General features: G+C 33.3%; 2 protein-coding genes across 2 annotated transcripts; one reads left to right on the top strand and one right to left on the bottom strand.

Annotated features, from left to right (window-relative positions):
* Positions 1-45: 45 nt before the first annotated feature.
* Positions 46-3,840, bottom strand: LOC114406713. The gene is made up of 8 exons (XM_028369492.1): positions 3,830-3,840; positions 3,447-3,529; positions 3,321-3,366; positions 3,113-3,226; positions 1,877-1,923; positions 1,017-1,124; positions 665-704; positions 46-127 (listed from the first exon to the last, which is right to left on the bottom strand). The coding sequence occupies exons 1-8, from the start codon at positions 3,838-3,840 to the stop codon at positions 46-48; spliced, it is 531 nt and encodes a 176-aa protein (XP_028225293.1).
* Positions 3,841-10,120: 6,280 nt separating this feature from the next.
* LOC114411181 (soyasapogenol B glucuronide galactosyltransferase-like) lies at positions 10,121-11,898 on the top strand. The gene has a single exon (XM_028374937.1). The coding sequence runs from the start codon at positions 10,183-10,185 to the stop codon at positions 11,662-11,664; it is 1,482 nt and encodes a 493-aa protein (XP_028230738.1). The 5' UTR covers positions 10,121-10,182; the 3' UTR covers positions 11,665-11,898.
* The last annotated feature ends 372 nt before the right edge of the window (positions 11,899-12,270 follow it).

Genomic DNA, 12,270 nt, shown 5'->3' with positions numbered 1-12,270 from the left:
TTTATCCTACTGTAGAAAGAATTAATTTAGGTTAAGGAAGATAGCTTATTGTTGCTGTGCAGCAAAATCAATTTGAACTTCTGGTGGAGCCAATGCAGGAGATTCCACAAAGTGCAAGTTATGATCACTGCAAAGTTTACACGAGTAGCAAAACATTAGTTAAAAATTAAATATTTAAATTTTTTTTTGTCTAACCTCTTATGCAGAAACTTGAATCCCTTTGGGGTAACATCCTTGCCTTGTATATGAAAGTTATGAGTGTTAGATTTTGCTTAGCTGTCCATTGTCTTTGTTGAGATGGCAAGATATATCAAGTATGATAGTGTTAGATATATTAATAAGTGAGTGAGCTCATAAACGTATTCCAATTTTGAAGTTATAAAACCAAATGAGCATAAATTTTGGCAATATTATGATACACAGAACTTACCGCATGTGGCAAGCTTGTTTTCTTTTCCCTTCATCTCTTCGGTGTGGCAAGCTTGTTTTCTTTTGTGTTAGGAAGTCTCACATCGCCTGTCTCAGTCTTTGGGGTGCAGTTTATATATCTGTTGGACAACTTCACTTAGTGCCAATTGATTTTAAGATGAAATCTAACATGGTATCAGAGCTTATAGTCCGTCTTAGTTTTCTCTACCATGTTGGTTGTAAAAAGCAGCAGTACCTGAGATTTTCATCCAGTTGTTTGTCTCTTAGAAGAGCACCTACATACTACTAATCTCATTAACAGTTAATCAGGTGCTAGAATTAAACTTTGAAATTTAAAAATTAAGTCCAATCACAAGTATATAATAATGCAAGAGTATAGATTAAAACCTTAGCTTCGTCAGGCATATGCTCTCCAATCTCCATGGACTACACTAGACATTGATCTCAACCTGAACTTAGTTTATAATTAATTACATAGAACAAATTGAAAATAATCATATGCAATCCATGATATGAACCACTAATATAATGAGCCAAATCATTGGTTATATACTATGAACCAGAGAAGTTTAATAAAGAAGAGGTACCTTCATCATGATTGTCTTTCCAGGTGCCACCCAGCCATCTAGCCGGTTTAGAAGCTGTGGAGGTATTAACCTTTACTCTCTGCCCGGGATAGTATGGATATTGTGAATCTTCAAGAAAATTATGAGTCAGTGGTAAGAGCTTATCATTTTCCAAGGTAATGACCTCACATTTAGTTTCATCATCAAACAATAATTATGTGCTTTCTTTAAATTTGGAAACATAAGCACCCTCCTGACTCCTGAGACAGTTGACTAATAATAAGATTATGCTTGGATAATTTTTTTAATAAATATTTAAGAAATAAAAAATCACTAATTAAATTTCTTTTATAAATTAAAAATTAATTTGTGCATTTAAATTTTTAGAGAAATTAAAGAAAACCAAACTTTCCAAATGACTTTGGCGTGGAATTGTTATAAACAGTTGAAACTTTGCTATCAATATCAATTGAATGCATAAAATAAACATAACGTGAATCCGCAATCAATATTAATATCTTGAATGCATAAAATAAATATAACGTGAAACTACAATGTTATTAAAAAAATCATATATTTTGAAAAGATCGGTCAACTGCATATAATGTATATCTCTAGAGAAGAAAAAGGGTTGGGTACCTACTTCTAAATTTCAATTTTTAAACCGGCTAATGTTTAGTGCTAACATAGCAGCCCCTGGCCCACAAATAATATCTTTAAAATAATTCATTCTTAATTTTCATTTTCATTCTTAATTCATTCTTAAATAGCTAACATAGCAAGTCTTCACTTTCTAAAATTTCAAATACCTGACAATATAGAAGGCTTGTGTCCTTTCTTCTGAATATCTTTGCAATAAACTTTCCTCCTTCCTTAAGTACATGAGTAACAATTGTCAACCCCTGCAAGGAAACTAGTTCGCATCAATCTGCAGCAAAAATCCAACAAGATAGCCAATGAAACTCATGAAACTCTTTGTAAATCAAGAAGTAACCCATTCAATATAGATCATATACTGTGCACTAGTATCAATATGTGCTTAATAGAAATGAGAGTAGAATTGATTGAAAATAAGAAGCAAAAATCAATAAATCCTTGTTTCACAAGAGGGAAAAGAGGAAGAAGTGATAACTGATTTTATCCCATATCAGCTGCTGCAATGTGTTTAACTTAGAATAGTAGCACCACTTCAATGTGTTCAACTTAGAAAACTTTTCATAAACAAACAATTCCAACTAAAGACAGAAATTATACATTAAACTTTGCTTTTGGATGTCATTATGTTCCACTTTCCAACTAAAGACAATAGCAACTCAGAGTTCAAACACTTAGATCAACAGCTTTATGTGATAGCGATACTCAATGTCAGAATGCTAGAAAAAGGACATGAATGGTACAACATCATTGCTACAAAAACAGGATACCACAAGGCAAGAATAATATAATAATATTTCTGTTTTAAAAAGAAGCAAACAAAATACACAATCTAGAGTAGTACCCACACTTTTGCATCTTTGTTAAGCATTGGCAAGATAGTTTGAACCACAAGTGGAATCATTGTCGAGTGTGAAGCAAGTGATGGCAATATTTCAAAACAAATTAACTGTAACAATTTAAAGTTAAGAGGAAAAAAATATTTTACATATGATGGGAGATAAAAGAACAAGGTAATGCCATGAAATAAGTGTCATTACAAAAGGGAGAAGTTACCAGCATATCATGGTGATTGATATCATTTCTTATGAATATATTACTGTAAAACATAATTGTTAGCAACAAAGGAACTCCCAGTTTGGGATCCATAATGGCAATGGAAGACAAACAATCAACAGCAGCAACCCCCATTAATTGATGTATCAATAAAACATTGAGAACAACACTGAGTAACAAGGGAATCTCTGCAAGGGAATACATTGAGATAACATCAATCTCTTGCATCCTCTAACTCAATTATAACTCCATTTCACAAAAGCTAATGGGCTTACCATTCAAAAATACTTCCTGAGAATGTGAGATAGGGTTTTGAACAAAACACCAAATTATTTTAACTCAACTATAACCTGAATCAGACACTCCAGCAAAACCACAACATCATTAACAAGCAAAATAATCCTTACAAGAATGCAAAGAAGGTTGTGGGAGGACGCATAGGCATGTTAGGATCCTTGACCTTCTTCCCCTTCTCAACTTTAGCCTTTTTTACCATAGGCTCTTTGGATTTGGGCTTCTTCCTACACATTTTGAAAAATAAACAAGTCAACAAGAGCAAATCCAAACGTTTATAAACACATATTGAGGAAATTAGGTAGAAGCGGGGGGAATCACCTCTCTGGCTTCTTAACTTCAGCAACCTGTTCCACAACTTGAGCATCTGAACAACCAAACGAAATCAAAATCAGAAGAAGTGGCAAAGTAACTGAAGAAATGGAAGAATCGATTATCTATACATACCTAGGTTCATTTTAATTTTAGCTTCAAGGCTGCAACTATGCATGTCGATGAGTGCAACTGACACATTCTTCTTGCAGTCGTCGCTGCAGAGAAAACACACGCAACGACAAAATCACATCAACAAACACAAATAACCAAAGCTAAAGTGAAAAGGAGGAAGAGTCGTAATTAGAAATATTTTCGCTTCAATTGGGGGAGAAGGAAAAGGAGGTGTTCGTGGAGGCACCATTGTGACTCTTGGGAAGCTAGAAGCTTGGATCTAGGGTTTGCGACGATACAAGGAATCCCTAATGTATCGTCCAAAGTTTTTAATTTATTGTTTTTAAAATTAACAAAGGTGGTTTGCTAAACACACCCGTCATAGAAGGAACTGTGAAAATTACAAAAACGCCATCGCACCGTAACTACAAAGACGGGTGTTAAAGACCATCGTAGTTAGTTACACCTTAATTACAAAAATGTCACCGAAACACATTCTAAGGCGGTTCCCTAGAAAGGAACCGCCTTACAATATGCGTCGTAAAAAACCTATTTTTTAGTAGTGTATAACGACGGTTATTAACTACATACGACGATGGTTTATAATCGTCTTTGAAACCAACATCGTTGAAAGTAGACTTTCAACGACAGTTCAAAAAACTTATCTTTACCCATCTTAAAAAATACGAATCCTTCTGAGACGGTGCTTAGCAAAACACCGTCTTAGAATGATACCCTTCTAAGACGGTTCTTTGTTAAGCACCGTCAAAGGACCGTCTTAGAATGATTTATTTTCTAAGGCATGCTTTTAATTAATTGTGTTTTTTAATAAAATAAATATAAGACATAATAATATTAAGTAGTCATTTAATTTATTTTCTAAAATATACATTACATTTTAATTAACCATTTGCTATTGAATATAAATGCATTTCATCCATTAAAATTGCCCCTAATCCTAATAAATTAATCTATAATGGTAACTTAAGAAAAAGCCCAAGCCAAACTTCATTAATATGAACAGAAACACAGACACAAAGTAAACATGCAGAAAATCATAAGACATGCAAAAACTTAACAATATTTCAATCTCATTTCTCTCTTTAACATCAATTGCATTTAAAATTGGTTCACAATTGAAGAATTATAACCCTTGAAGATCAAACTTGTAAAATGAAAATTATAAGACATGCAAAAAAAATAGTGACATTAAATTAATTTCTTAAGGTATACACAATTAGAAAATATGCCACAAATTTTGAGCAAAAGAATCCAGGAAAATAAAATTTAAATAACTGTTGAGTCATCAATATAAGTAAACTGCCTAGTTCCATGTTGGATTATACCTAATTTTAGAAATTGGTGAGTCAACAATAATGGTTGAAGAATCAATAATTGCTCCACAATCATTATGCATAGAAATCATAAATTTCGTGAACTCAATTTGAGTTACTTGTGACTTAAAAAAATTAATGGAACAAATAGGCTAACCAAGCCTAAAATAAACCTTTTTTGAAAATAGGATCAAATGAGTAATTTAAACTAGAAAATTAAAATCAAATATATGGTTAATTATACCAACTATCCTAATCCCAAGACTTTACGTTTTAGGTGAAAAAGGGTAAATGGTTTTATATTGCATCTCTAACCCCTCCTTCTCAGACAATAGTCATCTGAGTGCTTGAAGCATGGGCATGGGCAATGCACATTGCAATGGGCCACCTACCTTGTATTGAAATTCTAATTTTTATTACAACAAAATGAGGGTCACAATAATCAAATTCTAAACTATATAGAGTATAGACTATAGACCAATTGGCCATAAAGGCCCTAATGTCTAATACCATATCATGAACCAAACTATACAGAACCTTTGTTGTTAGGTTAAGACACATGAATAGTTTTATATAACATCTCTATGGTGATCAGCTTAAAAGTTCATATGATCTATAGTAAACTACAGCCCTTGCATACTTTCTAAGAAAAAGGAAAAAGAATGAGTCAACATGGAAGAGCAAAAAAAACACTAAAAAAAAAACTTTATGAGCCCTTTATTTCTTCTGAAGATTTAGTTTCTGACATAACACAATGGCATCATACTCCATCTAATGATAAAAGAATTATGTTGTTATTATTGTAGATGTTCATTTTCAATTGAGGGACAGAAAAATTGAATCCATAGGCATGCAGTGATAGAACAATAACATCCTTTGATCAGCTTTAAAGTTCATATAATCTGCAGTAAACTATAGCCCTTGCATACTTTCTAATATAAAGGAAAACGAATGAGTCAACATGGTAGAGCAAAGAAAACACTAAAAAAACTTTATGAACCCCTTTTTTCTTCTGAAGATTTAGTTTCTAAGATAACACAATGGCATCATACTCCATCTAATGATATTAGGTAAAGACACATGAATAGTTTTATATAACATCTCTAACAAAGATATCAACCAAGAAATCTCCTAATAAGGAGAAAGGTAGAGAATGTGTGTAAACATATCCCACCCAATCATGCAGACTTTGTACTTTCGAATAAGTGAAAAATGAATATTTTCATATATGTATAAACAACTAATCAAAGAACATAAGATAAAAAAAAACCCATTGAAACTTGTAAAAAAAGGCACTAGCTAGCATAATCTTAATGAAATGCTATAGTGATCTAAGAAGGACATGAACAAATACTTGTTCAATAGCCTCTTCAGTGAATGGATGCCAGTAATGCATGCCAACATACACTTTGGCTGGGACATTCTTTGACCAAAGAGATTTGCTCAACTCTTCAACCTGTGGACAGAACCATCAAAAGAGCTATAATAATGAGAAGGAAAAACAAAGACATTCAATATCTTATAACTTGAAATTTGAAGTCCCCAATGCACTATCTATCACGTTCAAAGTGAAATATATGTATTGTAGTAATGTATGGAAAATAAGTTATCGGAAAGTGTCGTGCATGTACATCAATTATACATCTAAGAAGAGAACCACCACCAATTGAAGCATAGCCTTCTTGGCTCTTAGGTGCTCTTAAAATAGATATAAATCGGGTCAATGGTTTTTGAAGAGAGCTAAATAACCCTAGCTATCGTATAATATCCTGCATAACTATAAAAAAATATGAAATCAAAAGGTTTAGGTTATCTCATCCTAAAGGAAACATGATGAAGACATTGAATGTCTTAAGGTATACACAATTAGAAAATATGCCACAAATTTCGATCTTAAGAATCCAGGAAAATAAAATTTTAAATAACTATTGAATCATCAATGTAAGTAAACTGCCCAGTTCCATATTCACAAATGCCTAATTTTAGAAATTGGTGATTCAACTATAACTGTTTAAAAATCAATAATTGCTACACAATCATTATGCATAGAAATCATAAATGTTGTGAACTCAATTTGAGTTACCTGTAAGTTAAAAAAATTGATGGGATAACCAAGCCTAAAATAAACCTTTGCTGAAAACTATTGAGAAGAAAATGAAAATGGAAGTGCCGAGCATAGTCACCTGAAGTAAGAAGTACTGAAAAACATGCATGTTATCAACCAAGAAATAAGGAGTACTGAAAAACATGCATGTTATCAACCAAGAAATTATCTACCAAGAACCCCCAATGCATTTAAAATGTGAGACAATAAAAAGGAAGTACCGAGCATAGTCACCTGAAGTAGTGTATAAGCCTCGTTAAGTTTATAACCCAGAACCCAAAACATATAAGTCAACTGAGACAAAACAAATGGTTAGTAAATAACATATGCAACATCTTATGCTAAAAATAGTCTTTTGGGGATCTTTTAACACATGTTTAAACATTGTTCTTGTTGGTTGGTCTTTGCCCATGGGAAAGTTCGAGAAACATTTAAGGAGTTTTTTTTTCCTTCCCTTTTCTAATTGAGTATTGTTTGATAAGAAGCATCCATGCCCTTTAAAAAAATGTACAAAATTGAAGCTTTTTTTTTTCTCCCTATTCCAAGGTGGAACTCATGGGAGATGCTAATTAATTATTATTTTTTTTGGGGGGGGGGGGGGGGGAGCAGATATAGAAAGAAAACTATTGTTTCGTTAAAAAATAATATATTAAGCTTAACCAATAATAAAATATTCATAATGATTGTCACAAAAATATCACAGATTAATAATTTAGTATATATATACTACTTATAATAAAAGTTTAATTGTGAGAATGCTTTAACCATGTGGGATCGACACATGTTTAAAGGAGCACTCAAACCGGGTGTATTTACTCCCAAGGCCTAGACTCTAAAGAGTCCGTTAGGGCCTCTCCCTCCTGATTCAGGTTCAACTCAGAAAACATTTTAGCACACAAACTCTATCTATGAATTGTACAAAACACATGACTCCTCAATTGTTTTCAAAATAATTTTATCTCATCGCGCTTGTGATTAAACTCGTCGGGTCCTCACAGTGGTTCCCATCATAATATTCATCGCGCATTAACTTGTCGTCCTTAAAGGGTCTTATAGTCGCGTGATTGTACGATTCATAGCTCACAGCTTAATGCACACAATATCTTATTGCACATATGTATTACAAGTCAATACATACACAATTTATCACATTCACTCGGTTTCAATCACAATGGTATAATCCCAAAGTAACATGTTATCACACCTCATGAATCATATACACTTTACCTATGAACTATGCAATATACACAATTACTTAATTATTTTCAAAATCATTTAACTCGTTGCGCCTCAAAGTGATTCAATTTTTCGAGTTCCCATAGTGGATCTCATCATAATACTCATCGTGCAAAAACCTATCGCCCTTAAAAGGTCTTACAACTCAATACATACAACGTCTCAATACACATGTATCTCACCATTCATCACACGTTCAATTTGTCACATACTCACAATTTGAATCATAATTTCATAATCTTAATATAACAATTTACCATGCCAATCTAGAAAATTTTATCCAAAGTATAAGCAATTTATACAAAAATGTTTCTCATAACATAGAGAGTAAAACCCCTCAAACAATTTCACACAATCATATTAAAATTATAAGTCAAAAACACGAAAACACCAAGAGCACTTAATTTTATCAACCAATTTGCATCAGGACATCAATTGATTCATCAAACACAACAATATCGTATTTATAATCATAAAGAAAAAATCATAATTCAATAAACATCCCAAAATAAATCCATTTTAATCCTCTAAGGATCCCTACACATGTTCATTCTAACCCCAATTGCGATAAACTCATTTCTTACCTCTAAGCGGGTTCACGGGTGTAGTCTGATAGTGATAGTGATATCTCTAGCGGTTCCGTGAGACTCCTCAAGTTTTTCCTCTGATTGTTCTGTTAGGATTTCTAAGCGTTACAAAGAAGGAGAAGAGATTGTAACCTCCATTTCATTGTCAACGTGCGAAACTAATTTCTTTGTGCAAGAACATTATTTTGTAAATCCTAACAGTGAGACTGTGCGAAAATTAGTTCCAAAGATGGTGTCCAAATTTCACGACGATCCAACGGTAAATGAGTCTGAGATCATAATTTTACTGGGACAAATTTGGATATATGCGGGAAAAGAGAAAACTCACTGCGAAGGATATTTCATCCACCATAAACATTGTCTTGAAAATCCAAATGGTGGATGTGTGCGAAAATAAATTTTGAACCTCGTGTTCAAATTTCACGACGATTCAATGATTAACGATTCCGAAATAATCGTTTTATATAAAGAAAATTTATTTTATTTTCTGTGAAATGAATAAATAAATATTTAAAAAACATTTATTTTATTTACCTTAAAATTATTATTTTAATTAATATAATTATTTCTCTTATTTATTTAATTAAAGAAACTCATTACTTTCTTAAAATTTTATTTATTTTAAATAAAATCATTTTTAATTTATTTTATAAAAAAATAAAATGTTACCAGAGATAACATAAAAGGTTGACATAAAGGGTTGAGGTACCCCTAGCATAACACACACACTGACACATGTATTACACAGACCATGCACAATACATCAGCAATTTCAGTTTTATTCTTGATTGAATCTTGCATATTTCAGTAGTCAGAACTACTGGTGGTTAGTCGCTTGACTAGCGTATAAGATTGTTAATCTTATTTTAATTATTTAATTTCCATGCGTTCCCCCTGTTCAGTTTTTAGAGAACCATGCGTTCCCCGTGGACCATACGTTCCACGTTAAAAAAAAAAAAATCCTATATTTTAGATACAACTTAAATAACTATTTTTTTCCCGAATATTAATATAGGACTTTTTTTTATTATTCCTATATTGATATAGGATTATTTAATCACAAGTTGTCATACATAATTATTACTTTTTATAATTAATAACTATTAAAAAGTTATACTTAGAATTGTTTCTAATTGGTAAGTGTGCTTTTTTCAACTCAAACTCTTAGAAATCGTAAACTTTTTAGAAGGTGTTGTTTTCTAATATCTGTTAATCATCACATCATATCACTTCACAATAACTACAATAAAACAAAAAAAAATATTTATACGAACCTAATTGAAATAAAAAGAAAAAAAAGAGGAATTATATAATAAAAATTAAAACTCATTCAAAAAATAATTAATTAAATAAGAGTAGTGAGAGTATCCAATGTATTATTCTTTTTAATCAAAACTCAGCAAACTTTGTGTAGTATATATGTATATACTCCCTCTCTCTCATTTTCCCATACCAATTCAGTACTTTCTGAGAAACCATCGATTATTATCATTACAATGGATCGTTCAGAATATCAAATTGAGGATGATAACCTGAAGCTTAAGGTTATCTTCCTTCCATTTTTATCAATTAGTCACATAATTCCCATAGTGGACATGGCCAGAATCTTCGCCATGCATGACGTGGACGTCACTATCATCACCACCACGTCCAACGCCGCGCTTTTCCAAAGCTCCATCAGTCGCGGTCAAAACATCAGGACGCATGTCATGAAATTTCCGGCCGAACAAGTCGGTCTTCCTGTCGGCGTTGAAACTTTCAGCGCCGACACGCCACCTGACATGTCACCGAAAATCTATGCTGGCCTCGAGATTCTGAGGCCAGAGATCGAAAACCTCTTCAAGGAGCTACAAGCTGATTGCATAGTGAGTGACATGTTCCACCCTTGGACCGTGGACACCGCAGAAAAACTAGGTATTCCTAGAATCATTTTCTACGCCGCGAGTGTTCTGTCACGTTGTGCTGTGCACTCGTTGGAGCAACACGAGGTTCACACCAAAGTGGAGTGTGACAGTGAGAAGTTCACGTTGGTAGGTTTGCCGCACGAGTTGGAGATGACGAGGTTGCAGTTGCCGGATTGGATGAGGAAGCCGAACATGTATGCAATGTTGATGAAGGTGGTTAATGATTCCGCTAGGAAGAGTTTTGGGGCAGTGTTCAATAGTTTTCATGAGTTGGAGGGTGATTATGAGGAGCATTACAAGAGGGTGTGTGGAACCAAGTGTTGGAGCTTGGGTCCGGTTTCGATGTGGGTGAACCATGATGATTTGGATAAGGTTGAAAGAGGACACCATGTTAAAACACAAGGAGAAGAAGAAGGGTGGCTTGAATGGCTTAATAAAAAGAAAGAGGGTTCTGTTTTGTATGTTAGTTTTGGGAGCTTGAATAGGTTTCCTAGTGATCAACTTGTTGAGATAGCTCATGCACTTGAAAGTTCTGGTTATGATTTCATATGGGTGGTGAGAAAGAACAATGATGAGGGTGAGAATAGTTTTATGGAGGAGTTTGAAGAGAGAGTGAAGGGAAGCAAAAAGGGGTATTTGATATGGGGTTGGGCGCCACAGTTGTTGATATTGGAGAACCGTGCAATTGGGGGGATGGTGAGTCACTGTGGTTGGAACACGGTGGTTGAGAGCATGAATGTAGGGTTACCAATGGTGACATGGCCTTTGTTTGCGGAGCATTTCTTCAATGAGAAGCTTGTGGTTGATGTGTTGAAGATTGGGGTGCCAGTGGGGACCAAAGAGTGGAGGAATTGGAATGAGTTTGGGAGTGAGGTGGTGACAAGAGAGGAGATTGAAAAGGCTATTGGTGTGGTCATGGATGGTGGAGAAGAAGGCGAAGGAATGAGACAGAGAGCCAAGGCTCTTAGTAATGCGGCAAAAAAGGCTATAAAGCTTGGTGGGTCTTCTCATAACAATATGATGGAACTGATTCGGGAGCTCAAGGAATTGAAACTCAGGAGGAAGGCTCAATAAATTAAACAGTGCCTAGTCCCAAATCATCACATGTTTTTCTTTAATTAATAAAAGTTTAGGTTTGGAATCGATTAACATGATTAGGAGATCGAGTCTGAACATTCCATGAAACACTTAAAAAAGTATTTATAATCCATCAATAAAATTCTCACAACCACCGTAAAAGTTAAACTCACGAATGTGAGATGTGAAGGTTATCTACCAACTAAATAAACTTTTTTCCTTTCATCATTACATGTTTTACTTCCTAATTTCTGTATTCATTTTCTCTGTTACATAGTTTTCAAGTATTTTAATTTAGGTGATGTGGTTATTGCAAATAAATATAGGATTAGATAATCAAATCACCTAATAGTAGTCAGGAGATGGCAAATTAATTTACAGTATAATTTTGGGATGTGATTTTACTATTAATTTAAGAAAAAATTTAAATATATTTATTTTCTTTTTATTTCTACCTTAATTTTTTTTCATATCTCTCTTAGAGTCTTTTATCTCGTTATTTATTATATTTATTATTTTCTTTTTTTCCATCTAAATGAGATAGATGTTTAATTATCATATGTAACTATTAATTCAAATATATGTGCTTTGATGACTCCATCA

This window comes from Glycine soja, chromosome 1 (genome assembly GCF_004193775.1).
Source record: "Glycine soja cultivar W05 chromosome 1, ASM419377v2, whole genome shotgun sequence".
NCBI lineage: Eukaryota > Viridiplantae > Streptophyta > Magnoliopsida > Fabales > Fabaceae > Glycine > Glycine soja.
The sequence above is the reverse complement of the archived record's forward strand: the minus strand, read 5'-3'. Positions and strand labels throughout refer to the sequence as shown.